Here is a 15,423-nt window from a genome sequence, read left to right on the forward strand (position 1 = left end):
TTGCAATGGTTATATTGAAAGTAGTAATATGTATGAAAAGTTCTTAAAAAAAAAAAAAAAGATTGATAACAGTACCTGTCAGCCATTTTTTATCTCACAATCATTACTTCCCCAACAACGGACTATGATGAGTCGGGCTGTCTTCACTACTATTGGAGAATAGTTCATTCTTGGAATAGTAACACAAAAAACGCTTCTCTCCGTTCCCTTCACATTCATGCATCACTTTGCTTTCTCTCCGAGTGTGTTCACACGTTCCTCTGTTGGTAGAAAAATACATACATATGATATAAAAAAAAAAAAAAAAAAAAAAGTACAATAATGGCAAACATAGACATGAAGTACAAGCTTCATCAAGTGCTTTCTTTATGACCCCTCCCACCCCACCGACCCCCCCTTTCTCTCCTCATGGTTCCATCTCGCTCTGCTGCAGAGTCCTCCTGTTTTGTGCATTCTCCAACCGGTCCGTCTCTTTTGATCAAGACTCTGGGCTCCAACACAGAAGTGGTTCCTCAACTCCTCGCTGTCAGAGGGGAGGAGGACGTAAATAAGGACACCATGAACCCTTTTGAGACTCAGCCCCAGGTTCTAGCCCCATCCAGTAAAACACCTCACCATGTTCCTTCTCCTGGGCCTCTTCTTTTGCGTTCTTTTCTCAGGCTCCAATTCAGCCTTTCAGATGCAACCTCTGTTGTCGGAGGCGTCAATCAATATTCTAAACGGATTTACTTAGTCCGTCCCTACGGCGTCCATCTTTGATTCCTTGTCTTCTTTCTCTCCCTTTGTTTTGGCTTGAACTAAATAATGGAGAATGTTCAGATGAATGTGATCTGAATGAGTTGAAAGATAACACCATTCTCTGGACTATAAATGTGCAGAGAGTAGTGTGATTTCTTTTGTGTTTTACAGATATTTTACATCTTCATCCTCCGATGGTGCCTATTGCAAGCCATGCAATAAAAAAAGAGCCGGGACACCAGTGAGCCTCTTTTATCAAGATACTCAGACGAGGACTGCTGGTTTTGGATCAAGGTATTAAGTGTGTTTTACAAAGCTGATTATTGGCTCATTGACTCGTAGTTGAAAAAAGGCGAATTAGACTAGACATGCTTTTGAGAAATTCAGGTCTGAATTTAATCAGCATCTCATTCCCAATGTTATAAAAGCCAAAAGGGATCTCAGATCAGGGTTCTGGTTGAGTCTAAAACTGGAGGAATGTGGCTCCAGACTTGTATCAGTGTCCTAGACCAGCATCTCTACTGAGAGGTACTTGGCACAAGTGGGCTCAGGAATCGAGAAGCACATTGTAAAATATCTGTGTTGTGACCAGGAACTCAATGCTGCACTTCACATTAGAGCTTCTTAAAATGAAGGGAAAAAATGGCGCTGGGTGAGTTCAATTTACTTGTATCTCCAAACGTTACATTGGTAAAATGTTCCACCCTATGAGCCATTTTTCCTTTCTTAAGAAGACTATAATAGTGAATACAGTTAACCGACTTGTTTATATGGACCATTTTACACTGCAGATACAATAAGAAATGTCTCAAACTCGCAGCCTACGAGTTCATGTGCTCCACCTGTATGGCTGAGGTGGAGACGGTGAGGCAGAGGTCTTTGTGGACCACTGGCAGGTCCGCCACAGACACTGGTTTGTACTGGATCTCGCTGGCTGACACTGTCTTGTACTGGTGCAGGTCGAACGGGCACTGGACCACAGCTTGCTGGGTTGGCTGGTAGCCGCCTGGCGGTCCAGGGTTCTGGGTGTTGTTAGGGTTGGTCTGGTTCTGGAGCTGGCCCGCCCTGCCTCTCCCTCGGCCACGGCCTCGGCCCCTGCCCGGCGTGAGGCCCTGGGCCTGCTGAGCAGCTACTGTTGCTGCCACTGTTAGCGGGTCGGGGTTGTGCTTCCTCATGTGTTTCATTAGATACGTCTCCTAGGGTGAGAGAGAGAGAAAACATGATGGCAGAACTACAAACAGAACTACAAACATTCTCCTGTCAAATTCCTCCTTTTGTATCTTTTATAGCCTCTTTTGGAGCGCAGGAACTTTCCCCAGGAACCTTTAGAGGAACTTACAGCGTTTCGACCTCAGGGACCAGGGTCTAGATTCCGTTCAGGGACATTTTGCCCATCAAAAAGGCCCCGGTTGGAGGGTAGTACTTTCTGAAATGACAGGAACCTTTGGGGTAGGGTTCGCAGGGATGATCGTCGCTGATTGGTTGAACTAGTGTGCCGCTCCATTCATAAAACAAAGAAGTGCTCCAGTATGGATTTAGGACCATTTTAGGATGAGGGGAGAACGTTTCTTTTCGTTTGATAGCAGTAAAAGTAAAGTTAGGCTTGGTTGTTGGCTTCCTGACTCATTTAAAAAAAGAAAGAAAAAGACAGAGAGAGAGAGGAGAGAGAGACAGAATAAAACAAGGGTTGTTGTTTTTTTCCAAGGTGTTTTTTTAAGATAAAACAACGGGCACACTGAACCTCAGGCTGCAGAGTGTGTTTACCCTGCGAACACCAAAAGCCCTGGTCAGTCTCCAGGTCTTGAGACCGCTATGGAAACTCAGGCAACAATGGGCTGAAGGAACCAAGTTCCTTTCAAAGTAGTCCCGGGACTAAAATGACCAGGACCTCCTTTGGAAAGGCTGCTTCTGTCATCCGTACGTCTGCTGAGTGCTTACCGAGGTGTAGGATCGGTTACAGAGGCCACAGGAGAACAGCTTGGCGTGTTTGACGGTGTGCGTGGACAGGTGCACCTCCAGGCTGGCAGCATCCGTGTAACCACGGTTGCAGTTGTGGCACTTGAACGGCTTGTCTTTGTTGTGCTGCCGACGGTGAGACTGTGGGGAGCGGAATGAACAGACGTCAGCACAACCAACAGGGGACGTTTTCCGCATGTTGAGAGTACCACGAATATGTCTTAAAGGGCCACTGTCGTTTATTCCTCAAACAGTGAATAATACAATCAATTGATGGACCAACAAGAACATTTAACTTGATCTTGACTACACATGGGATCTACATATAAAGTTTACATTCTCGTCTCCACCAACACAGAGAAAGAACAGGTCAGCAAATCAAAGTCTTATTCTGGAAAATGTCATCAGGTCAGAACCTGTGAATTCATTTACCTGGAGGTTGGACAACTGAGTGAAAGCTTTTTCACAGCCAGGATGGTTACACTTGTACGGCCGGTCACCGGTGTGAATCCTGAAACAGCACAGTAAGGCACTCCATCAGCGAAAAAGGGAGTAAAGCGCAGGTATTTAGTGTTTTCTCTTCTTCAAGGCAACACCTTGTACACAACAGCGTTATGCCTTTTCAGATGCAGTGTACTCAGTCCTATTTAGCCATCTATCACTTACCGTCATTCACAAATAAAAGTAAACATATTAAGGTGCTTTTAATGACGTCAAGATCACAGCTTAGTGGCTCAAGCCCTTGTTTTTCCCTTCTTTAACTTCCTCAAAAGGCAATGCCTTTTGCTGCGTGGTGTTATTAAATATTATGCTGAGTCGGGAAAACTTCTGTGGTTATTTGCACCCCATCGAAGGCTTTAGACTGAAGTACTTATCCACAGTCTGTGTATTAGCTAGCTACAGTAACAGTAGCAGCAGCACACCCCCAGTTTGGAGAAACAGACAGGAGCACCAGCAGGGGAGCAAAGCAACGTACTGCTGTAGGCGTACACTTCAACGTAATGATAAAATCTATTTTATCATTACGTTGAAGTGTACGCTATATTTAGAATGCTTTCTCCGCTTTACGTTGCCATCCGTTGCCCTTTCTGACAGATAACTGAATCAGCTATCTAGACTCTCTCTTTAAAGCCACCAGACTCCATTGACAAACAGTCATTTACGTTGCAGAACACACAGGGGTTGTTGGTCTACTGCTGCCTCGGTCAGTTAGTTTGTTTGTGTCATTGTTTGACTCTGGTGAATCTGAACTAACCAAAGTCACACAATAACACTAACTAACTAACCAATGGAGGCCGGGGTAGACCAGTAACACCCCTGTTCTTCTAGGAAAAATGTGTTTTTGTCAAAGGAGTCTGGTGGCTGTGAAGAGAGCAGAGATAACGGCTTCAGTTCCCCGTCAGAAAGAGCTGTCTGACAGCAAGGTAAACAGACAAAAACAGTCTAAATACAGCGTACACTTGAACTGACTGATTCTTTTTAGGTGTCTAAAAAACATTTGCTGCTGCCCCGTCTACAGCAGTACGTTGCTTTGCTCCTGTTCTGGTGCTGGACCGCCATCTACTGTAGGTACTACTCTCCCACCGGAGGCAGGAGATCGCCATAAGCCTGGCTGTGGCTGATAGGTAACCTATTTTCAATTTCAAGCCCAATCAATTGTCAGGGCTACTGATAATGTCTTTTATTTGGCAACTCTGATATGATTTATCAAAGAAAGCTGACAACACAGCATGTTACAAAAACTAAAGAGCAAAAAGATGCAAACGACCACAATGCCGCAACTCTCTACACACCTGCTCCCGTACGGTACATGCACACATAAAAACACAACCGGCCATTCGAACCCACCCAGCCCGGCCCGGCCCAGTACCGTGTGTGCTGCTGTAGGTGACTGAGCTGCCTGAATGTTTTCTGGCAGTAGGAGCAGGCGTAGGGCTTGGCCCCGGTGTGGATGCGGATGTGCTGGGACAGGTAGCTGGAGTTGGCAAACGACTTGGAGCAGTGGGGACACTTGTGGGGCTTGGCCTCCGTGTGGTTTCTAACACGGGGAAACCGGGATTGGAGGGGTGAGGAGGTGGAGGGAGGGAGAGAGAGAAAGAGAGAGAGAGAGAGAGAGAAACAGCGAGAGATTTTTAAGCTACAGCATGACCAAACTTCACCATGAGCTGAGGACCAAATCATGCGTTAAAGTTAACAGGATCGGCGATCAATAGCGTTGATCATAGATCATTAGGTTTGAAGGTGTGCTCTTTGTGCTGTGTCTGAGTTGTGACAACACAGAACAAAAACATACAGCAAGCACAGTCTCTCTCTCTCTCTCTCCCTCCCTCCCTCCCTCCCTCCCTCTCCCCATCGGTGTGTCCTGCTTTGAGTGGAGTGTGTCTATGAATGTCTGGCACTGCTGCAGCCAAATTGAAATGTAAATTCAGGACGAGTGGCAGGCCAGTGGAGCGCATCGTCCTGCCTAAAAGTAATGGCTGAAACCCGGTGCGTGGCAACGAGGGAACGTAAGACGTGGAGACGGTGAAGGACAAGGTCAAACGTCAAATTAAAACATGTATCATGAGGGCATGAATGGGTGCTTTCATCACTTACATCGTCACACAGTTACAGGAAATACACCATTCTATATGTCGGATTAGCGGCTTTATCTGCGTTGAACATGTAGGCTCCGTAAAACAATGGCAAACACAATCAGGAGCGTGCATCGTTCTGAGGTTCGTATACAAAGTGCACAAACACCGACGATCAACGGTCGTTTGAGGACGTAATCAGTGCTATTATCTCCTCAATGTTATTTTAGTCAAAATTCTATTTTCACAGTTATTTTTTTTCAATGGGGATCTTTTAACATTACAGGTGGCTCCAAAGACAGTGAAAGGTCTCCACATGGTGCCTAACAACAAAGGGAAGGAGGGGATGCCTGAAGTAGTCGTGTGAAAGCAGAGGCAGATCCAGAGAGAAATATAATATAATAACATAATAACATGCATGCTACAGTACCAGGCCAAGCTTGTGACAGGATGAGGAAGTTAACACCCACCACCTGCTAAATGAAGGTATATTTTGGGGGCAACTGTTACTCTAAGTTGACCTCCTCTACCAACACTGGAGCATGCATCCACCCAACAATCTTAGCTTGTAAGTGATCAAAGCAACTAATAACTGTAATGATGAAGCAGGCGTCCAGAAAGGAACCAATCTTCATTGATAAATACATTAAAATAACAAGCTTAGAGCTTTGATTTAATTTAAGTGTGGTACAAGTGCTGCACCTTTAAAAGGTGCTGAGACTGCAAGAAGAGCTTGTGCTAAAAAATGTAACCCCAACTCACCATCCCCCTCCTCCCTTCATCAGTCACACACACAGGCACACACACGCTTTAACAGCAGAAACCACACACACACACAGACCGGTGCAGTACCGTGTGTGCTGCTGTAGGTGACTGAGCTGCCTGAATGTTTTCTGGCAGTAGGTGCAGGTGTAGGGCTTGGCCCCGCTGTGGATGCGGATGTGCTGGGACAGGTAGCTGGAGTTGGCAAACGACTTGGAGCAGTGGGGACACTTGTGGGGCTTGGCCTCCGTGTGGGACTTGGCGTGGATCTGCATGTCCGACTTGCTGAAGAAGGTCACCGCACACATCCGGCACCTTGGCAAGAGAGAGAGAAGGAAACCATTACGGGGTTTTAACGTAGGCTTACGCGTAGAGTCTGTAGTGCCTGTTTGGGCAGATGAGTTTCCACTACCTGTAGGATTTGGGACCGTCTTTGTTGGTATGGTCATCCTCATCGTTTGACAGGTCGTATGGGTCAGCAGTGTGGTGCTGACACAACAACAACATATACGTTATGATGACAGGCAGGAACACTGACAATCCATGCTGTGTAGAACACCAGTAACACGAGACCGTGAGCAGAGAACACAAGAGACCCTCACCTGTCCACCAGCGGCCAGGTGGGCCAATATTAACGCATCACTTCCTGGAGGAAGGACCCCCCCCATTCCGGCCACTCTGGCCAACATCTGTTTGCTCTTCCTGCCCCGCTTTGATGACGTCGGCATGACAACCGCAGGAATGTTCTGCTTCTTGTCTGGAAACAAGAGAAAAGTTTAAAAAAAGACAGCAAGGGAAGGAAAAGGAAAGGAAGGGAGAGTTGGTGAGAGTTGTGTGAAGACAACTTCTCTTACATGAACGAATCGGACCGACACATCACATACAAGAGTTACAAAACAAGTATGGACGTACACACGTGTGTGTGTGTGTGTGTGCGTGTATGCATGTGTATGGATGTCACAAAGCAAAAAAGACAGGAATACACAAATAAATGGTGGGTCCAAAACAAAAATAACTATTCCAATGAAATGATTTGTGTGTCTGTCCTTAAAGCTGCATTTGGTAACTTTAATAAAAGTAACTATTCGTCATATTTGCTCAAACTGTTACTATATCCTGACAGCAGCACATGACACGGATGATCTGTAAAATAATCAGGTTCCTGGGCCTTATTTAAGTGCTCCTAGTTTTGCAATATTTCACCTCGCCCGACGGAAAACCACCAATCAGAGCCGAGGAGCCTCTAACGCAGCTGTCAATCACTGCTGCTGAAGCTCTTGAGCCAGGCAGCGCTGATCAAATATGAATCAACATTATGTTAATGCATTGCCTATTTCTCTCCTCGAATGTTTTCACAAACATATTTCGGTGCAACGTGTAAATGTATCAAAGCCACAACGAAGCCCCGCCCACCGGCCAAAAGATACTCCTCAGACAAATACATTTTGAAAGAAATTATGAGCATAAACTTTGACAATACTTGAACCTTTATACGTTTGTTGAAATGCCTTAAGTGACGGTGAGCTGGGGCCCCGTGTTACCTGTATTTGAGGGGTGCACTGCAGATAATATCATGGTGGTGGTGGTGGGGTGTCCAGCTACAAATGACTGCGTGGAGGCGGTGGGGACCAGTGTGCCTTGAGGGGTGATCACTAACCCCGCTAAGAGGGAGAGAGAAACTGTGATCTGGCTGTTGGTCGAAACAAACATTTGACATTAGGCTACCGCTGCTACTAAGGGTAACTAACAGGAGGTGCACTGTCCTCCATTAGACACTGGCAATGTTTAAAGCCACAAGAAACACTTTGTATAAGGGTCAATATTCCTACAACCTCTACCTTAAAACTGCTAATACTGACATGGAATACAAAGAGACGTTTATGACGGCAAAGAAAACTGTTCGGATCGAGACTTGAAGCAGCTGCAGTTGAATATTTATAGTGTTCCTTACTCGCGTGCATTGGTCTTAAAGTGATACCAGGGAACAGATATAATACGATGATACATGTGAGGATGGCGAGCCATGACAGGGAAGGGAAGAAGACGCAGCCGCTCACTCACCTGCGGTCATGATACCTGTAGAGGGAACAGGCACTACGGTGATGTTCTGGGTGGTGTGCACCTGGTGCAGGTGTCCCCCGAGCGCACTCATGCCTCCTCCTCCCACTGCGGTACCCCCACCTCCTTCCTGTTTGGGGACCAGCCGCACCCCGGGACCTGCGTCCATCGAGCCGGGGATGGCGAGCACAGCCGTGGGGTAGTGGGGGGAGGAGGTGGAAGACGCGGAGGCGTGAGGGAAGGAGGACGCGTTGGCCTTCTCCTGACCCAGCTGCTCCTTTGCCTTGTTCAGGAACATGGCGTTCTCGATCTAGAGGTGGGGGGGGGGGGGGGAAGGAGGAAGGGGCGAAGTAATAAAGAGGAAAGGAGTGCAGGATAAAACATTGGGAGGAGCAGGAGCAGAGGAAGTGCGAACAGGGAAGGAAGATGAAGGATGAAAAGCACCAGGAAGGAGGCCATGAGAGATTAGGGAGACAGGTGAGGAGAGGTGAGAAAAGGGGGAGTGGTTTGGTGATATGCAAGTGTGTGATGAAGACAGAAGGCCGGGAAGATTTAGGGAGATGAAAGGGACATGGGGAAAGGAGGAGGAGGAAAGAGAGTAAAGGAGAGGGAGACACGAGGTTGGAGGGGGAGAAGAGGAGTCAAGGATGGGTTTAACACAGGAGCAGAATGTGAGGAAGATAGGCGAGGCAATAAAAGTGGATGTGATGACGGGACGAAGAATGAAAGAAGAGAAAGGGAGGGGAGTAATTATGGAGGTCGGTAGTAAAAGAAGTGAGCAGCGGGATGGGAGCGTGAAGGGCGGGAGACGATAACGAGTTAGAAGACAGCGGAGGAGACGACGGCCATGGGAGAGAAGAGAGAACGAAGTGAGATGCAGAAAGACAATGAAAAAAGGAGCAAAGGGGGGTTGAAGAGATGAGAGAGGAGAGTCATCACATGATCGAGTGAACCCTCCCCATGTCAACAACTCACATCCAAATAACTTTCATGTGAGATTAAGTCAGCTTCACCGATTTAGCGAGCACTGTTCAAATCATAGTCTGGTGTTGTGTCACGGGTCAAAGGACTCCCACACTGCTTCTGACAGCACATACCACTACACCATGTGTATTTCAAGACAATTCCAACAATAAGGGTGTCTCTACCTGTCCTTGTACAGTGGAGACGGGAGACCAAAAGTATGAGGAGTTGAAATGGGAATCGTCCATTATTTCTGGAATTAAAAAGCAACACACTTAGAAAACACCTGCCCTCCTCCTCTTCCTCCTCCTTACTATGTTTCTGTTGTTTTTTTACTTTCATGTGAAACGACACCATGCGTGGCTGCATTTCAATCATCTTAGTTTGTTTCCTTTCCATGTTTCCTCTCCTCCATGGGACGACACACTGCACAGGTTTCAGGGTCAGCGTGGAGTACTAGCATCAGCCAGCAGAGCTGCTGTGTTCTAGCTGTGGCTCGTTGTCATGTGCAATAAATCAGGAAAGCTTTTTGAAGGATCCCAGTCCAGTAAGATGTGTAAGATAGCTGTTACACAACTGCCTGGTTGAAGGGAAATGCTTCAAGTTTTATTCTGTTTCTTATTTTATTTTAGTTAATATATTTCAGATTTACAGAGAAGAGGATGTGAAAGGAATCAGGCAAAGATGTTCAATCCCGGGGGATGGAGGTAAATAAATAAATAAATATATCTACAGGAGGACAGAAGACGTAAGAGTTGAGAAAACACACATGATAATCAGTCTTGGAGGCTTTTGATAAAGTTTTGTAACACAGCCTCACTAGTCTCTTACAACAGTTTGCATTGCTATTAACAGATGACACAATCTTACAGCGGTGGCTTCATCAGTGTTAATGAGTCTAGTTCTGGAGTGCAACCCAATGCTGTCACAATGTTCGGACCATTTATTGCCTGGAGGAGTAACACAGAGGCGTCCAGACTAGTACAGTATGTGTTGAAGAAAGAACATCCTTTCTAAGAGTGCATGACATGGTTTGTTGAAGACAACACTCACTGACTTTAAAAAGACTACTGTCTATCTTTTCATCATCTAACCTCCAATCTTCTGTTTCCCGATCATCTCCCACTGACACATAGGCAACATGTTTTCTGTAGCACAAAGAAGGAAGTTTCATAGTTTCATTGATCTATTTGTTTTTGCCATGCATTTGCACTTTATTTCCACACACTTTGCTACTGTTACAGACCGAAGGCGAGAGAACTCTTGAGGTTTTGGTTTTCTGTATGCATGTGGAGATTGTGAATGCCATGCATAGCCATATTCCCACATACCAAGAAAAGCAAGCGTGTAATTGCATGTTAGTAAAGCCGGCATGACATTTAACAGAAATAGAGCTAAGCCCTTTAGCTGAATGTCGGCCCATGTAAAAATAACTTCAACATAACACACTAATAAAACAAACTCTGACATAACTAAGGTAGGGAAATATTGCATGCAAAAGAACTGCAGCGCATAACTCAAGGCATGTTTGACGTTTTGTTTTGTTGAAGAGCATCCTCTCGCCTCCACAGTTGCACAAACGATGCATAAGTGATGGGGCAAGCTAGTACACGTCCAACAGGCTGCAGCTTTCTGACTCTGTAGTTACTGGTCAATGGCTCAGTGCTCATGGAGCCGGGTTTGACGATTGGCACTAGCTGGCCCCCAAAAACTGTGGCACCGCTAGCTGACGTTAGCCGTGATAAATACATTATTGTCAATTCGAATTTGTCATAAATGGTTTAAATGAGAAAACCACTTGCAAAGCACTCAGCATGTATGTGTTAACGTTACACTGCACCTAGCCAGCTGCCGCGGGGTATCTGGGTAAAAAAAAAAAAAAAACATGGCTAGCGCTAGCTGGTTAACGCAACAAGACGAGGGGAGCTAGCTAACTTGCCTCCATTAATTTTCTCCTTTTGTTCGCTGGCTCGCTCTAGCTACAAGGAGGCCTGTCTGTTCACATGCTTAACCTGGTTGCCACTTTGTCAACACAAACACCGTTGCTCCCTACGCCTCCATTCCTCACTCCCTGCTCATCTCGCTGAGAGAAAATAAAAAAAGAGAAAAAAAAAGTCTCGAATAAAAAAAAAAAAAACGAAGACTGGGGAAAAAAACGTCGACGCCGTCGCCTCTGTAGGAGACGCAGCTTCATGCAGACTTCCGGCGGTCGGGACGACGGTGCTCTCAGACACACTGAAAATAACAGTTAATTAACAACGGACTGATAACTCCTGTGTTAATTACCGGTGAAATCGACTCCCCGTCAACCCCCCCGGAGCCTCTTCGGGTCGGGACAGTTGGGAAACTTTGTCCAAATCCGCCCCTCAAACCCCTCAGATATGCCTTTTTTTCGTTCGGTTTTTTTTCCTTTTTTTCCCTCCAGCTCTCCTCAGAAGAGTCAAGTCGGAGGTGAACAGTTGCGTTTCCGGTCACGTCTTTAAAAAATAAAAGCCATATTGATTTTTCCATTGCGTTTCAATGAAAAAGTACCGCTGTCAAATTTTTAAAAGTACTCACGGCACAAGTGGAAGTTGTAATAAACTATAACAACTGTCAGATCTCTTTTGCCTGATAACATTTATTTAAATAATATATTGACTTGGCAGGTGGATGCTGCCCTCCATAATGTATTGGTGTATTTACCACTGAGTGTTTTTGAATTGTGTGTTATACACATATTAATACCTGGTGTTCTCAGACGGTTTATGTCTGAATTATGAATTTTGAAGACGAAATCCTCTTATTTCCTCATCTTTTATTAATTTTTTTATTAATCTTTATTTAAAATTGTCAGCATACATAGTATCAAACGTAAACATCAGAATCATGTAGATGAAGTGTTGCGAAAATAAAGGAAAACGAGTGCCAGACAAAAAAAAAGATACCGGAAATGAGACAAATCCAATCAACGTAAAATAAACACGCGAGTGTTTGAAAATTAATGAACTGAAGGTATTGCACACATTCATTGTTTCGTCTGCGTTTGTGAATGTGAGTTTGACCAGAATTCAAATTAGATTAATAAGAACAAATGCATAAATGTCTTTGTCTTACTTCCTGCAGTAGATCGGCTATCTCTAGCTAACTTGACACATCTGCCAATAGTCCAACAGAGTGTCTTCCGGTAAAGCCTGTTATTTATCCCGTCAGTGTGTGGGATTGAGAACATTAATAAGATGATCAATTTCTATGTACATTTTGCTCGGCTATATTCCTACAAAACAATCCTCAATTTATTTTTTAAAAGCCACTCATCCCTTTTAAAACGTCCGCATTGCTGCAGGTTCTTGTATCTTTAAAATCCAATCACTGTTATTATTTTCAATTTGTACTTTACGTCCACATCAGATGAAGTAGTTTCTGCCAGAGAAATAGACCTACTTCTTTCTTCATCAGGTATCATGGCGTTAGCATTAGGGTGAGAACCAGGGCTGTGTCTACGTGGTTGCTGGTTTGGAATCCCTGGAAAAAATTAAATAAATTGAGATGCAACAACAGGTACAACTACACCAGATAGTTACCCTTGGGCAAGGCACTGTAGCTCCAACGGGGCTGCTCAGTGCAAACAGTAGAGAACGTCAGTTTAAGTGTGAACCAGACTAAAATCAACGTTCTGTGACAGATCAATGAAAGAAAGGAAAGAAAGAAAATATTCAGTTTATTCGGACTACACCAAGCACGTGAGAGCTTCTTCATGGGCTCCCCATAAAAAACATTATGCAATACAATGCAAAACCAACACATTGATAAAAACTGGAACAAATATGCAAAGCTAAAACCATGCACACATCACATGTGTAATCAGAAATAACACAAGCGTAAAGACTAATAACAAACACAGCAGTTGATTATATAATGTAATTATTGTTTTCAGAAATAGTAGAGGGCATAAGTGGTTTCCCTTTTGCAATTTAATGACAACTTTACTGGGTACAGGTTTGAATAGTATCTTCCTAGAAACACACGTTTCCTGAAGTGCACAGACAGTAAATAAAAAGCTACAAAGTGGCATCTTCCTGAACTTTACCAGTAAGGTGAAAAAACACTGAAACCGATTATAGCTTAAATACATGTATACTGAAGCACTGCTGTTAGTAAGAGTTAGTAGTGGTTAATGGTGACTTGTGAAGCAAACAGTGCAACTGTATTAAATATCAAATATATACTGTATAAACACATCTATATGTAGTGCACATCATTGTGCTTAACATCCCATTACAGAGGAACAACGGTCACGTTTCCTTTTCAATAGCTCACCAATGAATCTCAGCACACAGAGTCCTGACTAAAAACAGATTCAATTACAGTTAAAGTGTTGGGGGTATGGATGCATGCACAATAACAGTAGAATTCACCTTCAAACAAATGAAATGGACCTTCAGTAATCCATTTTAATACATTTGGCTGTGCTGTAATCAGCAGTCACAGAAAGATAAATAGTGAGCTGTCAAGGCTGGGTACCATGGAGGAAACAGAAAGGACCACTGGTTCAAGTCACCGCTGTCAGACAGCTCAGTCAAAGAAAATCACACATGCAAATCATTTTCTAAATCGAAAGAAAAGCAAACGTGTTTTCATTGTAAGATTCTTTGATACCCACCCAGCCCTCGGAGCTTATGGGTGGAGGGTGACGGTGTGAGAGGGTATAAGGCAAGTTGCATCACTTTTTAGGAACTATCACTTCGGAGCTATACAGAAGCACAGAGACGCAAGTGAGAAAACAGCAATCCTGGTGAACCATTTCCTAAGTCTGACCTAACTTGTTTTCTCTCCTGTGTTTAGGACTTGAGAGGTTTTGTCAGGTTCATCGCTCTGTGTCCTTACATTTTTTGTGGGGAAATTGTTTATTCATTTTTTTTAAGGTCCTTTTTTTCATCTGTGAAAACAGCTGAAGAACAAAGGTTTGTGTCAGGTGCATTTTGTTGTTGTTGTTGTTGTTGTAATACTTATTTTGGCCACAAGGAGCTGAGGAGTACCACTGCCCCATGTTTACATTAGACTCACAAAAGGATTCACCAGAATGATTTTTTCTGATTTTTGCCTCTCAGGGCTTCTGGAGACCTTCACTAGCACATCATTCTGGGGGACAGATGCATCGACTCTAACATGAGAACTTACTCATGCAAAATATAATATATGTTCACTTCCTTACAATGGATTGTTTGGTAATAACTTTGTATCATAAATAAATAAGTTAACAAATAAGAAGAGTGCACAATACAGCAAGATTGACGAGCAATCTATCACTCCTGATGAATGCTATCGAACCTTCATCTCTTCATCTTCATCAACATCCTTTTCCCTGAAGTACAAGCGGCCGTCGTTTGACGATCAGCTGTCTAACGGTCCGTTTAGCATCTCTTCACATTATTCATTTAAAAAATAAAAGATTTATAGTTCAGCATTTCAATCCACTCATAATGACACTGTGGTATTCCCACTGCTACAATAGAAGGCTAAAGCTATACTCTACACCACGTTTACCTTCAGTTCCACACGCTACACCTTTATGACAGCTGCTACATAACTGTGCCAAAACAACACAGAGGGTGCCACTTTACTTAAGTACAGTGTATGTATGACTGGGCTGCAGGGCTGCAAAGACTCAAGGGAACCTGAACCACAAGATCCAGGTTCAAGCTCCTGTTTTGGCCTGAATCTGTTTAAGTGTCCTTGGGAGAAGACAGGACCCTTGACCTGTGACCCCACTGCTTGGGAGGGACCGAGAGAGAGAGGACTTTACCTATGACGGCCATCACAGCATCGGATTATCCAGAAAACGATTCTATACTGACGTTGTATGCCGTTGACTAGATTGACGTACAGTGAGGTTAACAGTAAAGTGAGCCGAGTTTCTCTGAATTGCCGACTTTGTTGGCATCCAGTAGAAAGACTTAAAGTGACCACTGCAGTGCTCTGATGATAGATATAAAAATATCAAGTCGATAAGAGACATGTTTAAGTGCGTAGTGTAGAACCTGAAGTCAGGGAACACCTGTGGGTGAGGGTTAGTGAACATGCACAACGTTTGCTAATATTTCTGTCTAAGGTCACAGGGAAAGGTGGTATGGGGCTGCTGCACAGGGTGTAATGGTTAATACTATATTATGCTGGTATGCCTTCAGCAAAGGCTCTTCCTATCACACTGATTCAGCAGGACAAGACTAGAACACACCAGTGTGGATGGAAAACACACATATTAAATAGAAAACAATGATAAAAAATAGATGTACAATACATAGTAATGGTATACAGATGGCACCACAATTTTGCTGACCTGTAAGTTAAGGTCTGATGACGAAACTAATCCCCCTTGATACATTAGATATGA

The 15,423-nt window shown here is 44.2% G+C and overlaps 1 protein-coding gene across 6 annotated transcripts; it reads right to left on the minus strand.

Moving 5' to 3' along the window:
• Window positions 1-72: 72 nt before the first annotated feature.
• znf384a (zinc finger protein 384 a) lies at window positions 73-11,514 on the minus strand. Of its 6 annotated transcripts, XM_076105976.1 has the most exons (13): window positions 11,337-11,514; window positions 10,990-11,133; window positions 10,145-10,198; window positions 9,236-9,303; window positions 8,091-8,397; window positions 7,571-7,690; window positions 6,632-6,786; window positions 6,442-6,518; window positions 6,120-6,344; window positions 4,565-4,732; window positions 3,127-3,205; window positions 2,677-2,835; window positions 73-1,934 (listed from the first exon to the last, which is right to left on the minus strand). In XM_076105976.1, the coding sequence occupies exons 3-13, from the start codon at window positions 10,191-10,193 to the stop codon at window positions 1,560-1,562; spliced, it is 1,782 nt and encodes a 593-aa protein (XP_075962091.1). In that variant the 5' UTR covers window positions 10,194-10,198; window positions 10,990-11,133; window positions 11,337-11,514; the 3' UTR covers window positions 73-1,559. The 6 variants fall into 6 exon arrangements, with proteins under 6 accessions (XP_075962091.1, XP_075962090.1, XP_075962092.1 ...); XM_076105975.1 differs by lacking the exon at window positions 10,990-11,133; XM_076105977.1 differs by lacking the exons at window positions 10,145-10,198; window positions 10,990-11,133.
• Between the last annotated feature and the right edge of the window lie 3,909 nt (window positions 11,515-15,423).

This window comes from Anarhichas minor, unplaced genomic scaffold (assembly GCF_050575085.1).
Source record: "Anarhichas minor isolate MPS153535 unplaced genomic scaffold, ASM5057508v1 ptg000033l, whole genome shotgun sequence".
Taxonomy (NCBI): Eukaryota; Metazoa; Chordata; class Actinopteri; order Perciformes; family Anarhichadidae; genus Anarhichas; species Anarhichas minor.

What these genes read in the sequence shown, in the direction of transcription:
- znf384a (XM_076105974.1), bottom strand. Translation starts at nt 10,224, where the DNA reads ATGAAACTTCCTTCTTTGTGCTACAGAAAACATGTTGCCTATGTGTCA. An exon ending in TCTCCACTGTACAAGGACAG is followed by an intron (nt 8,398 to 9,235) that starts GTAGAGACACCC and finishes CCCCACCTCTAG; the next exon opens with ATCGAGAACGCCATGTTCCT. An exon ending in CTCAGTTGTCCAACCTCCAG is followed by an intron (nt 2,836 to 3,126) that starts GTAAATGAATTC and finishes CGCTCCCCACAG; the next exon opens with TCTCACCGTCGGCAGCACAA.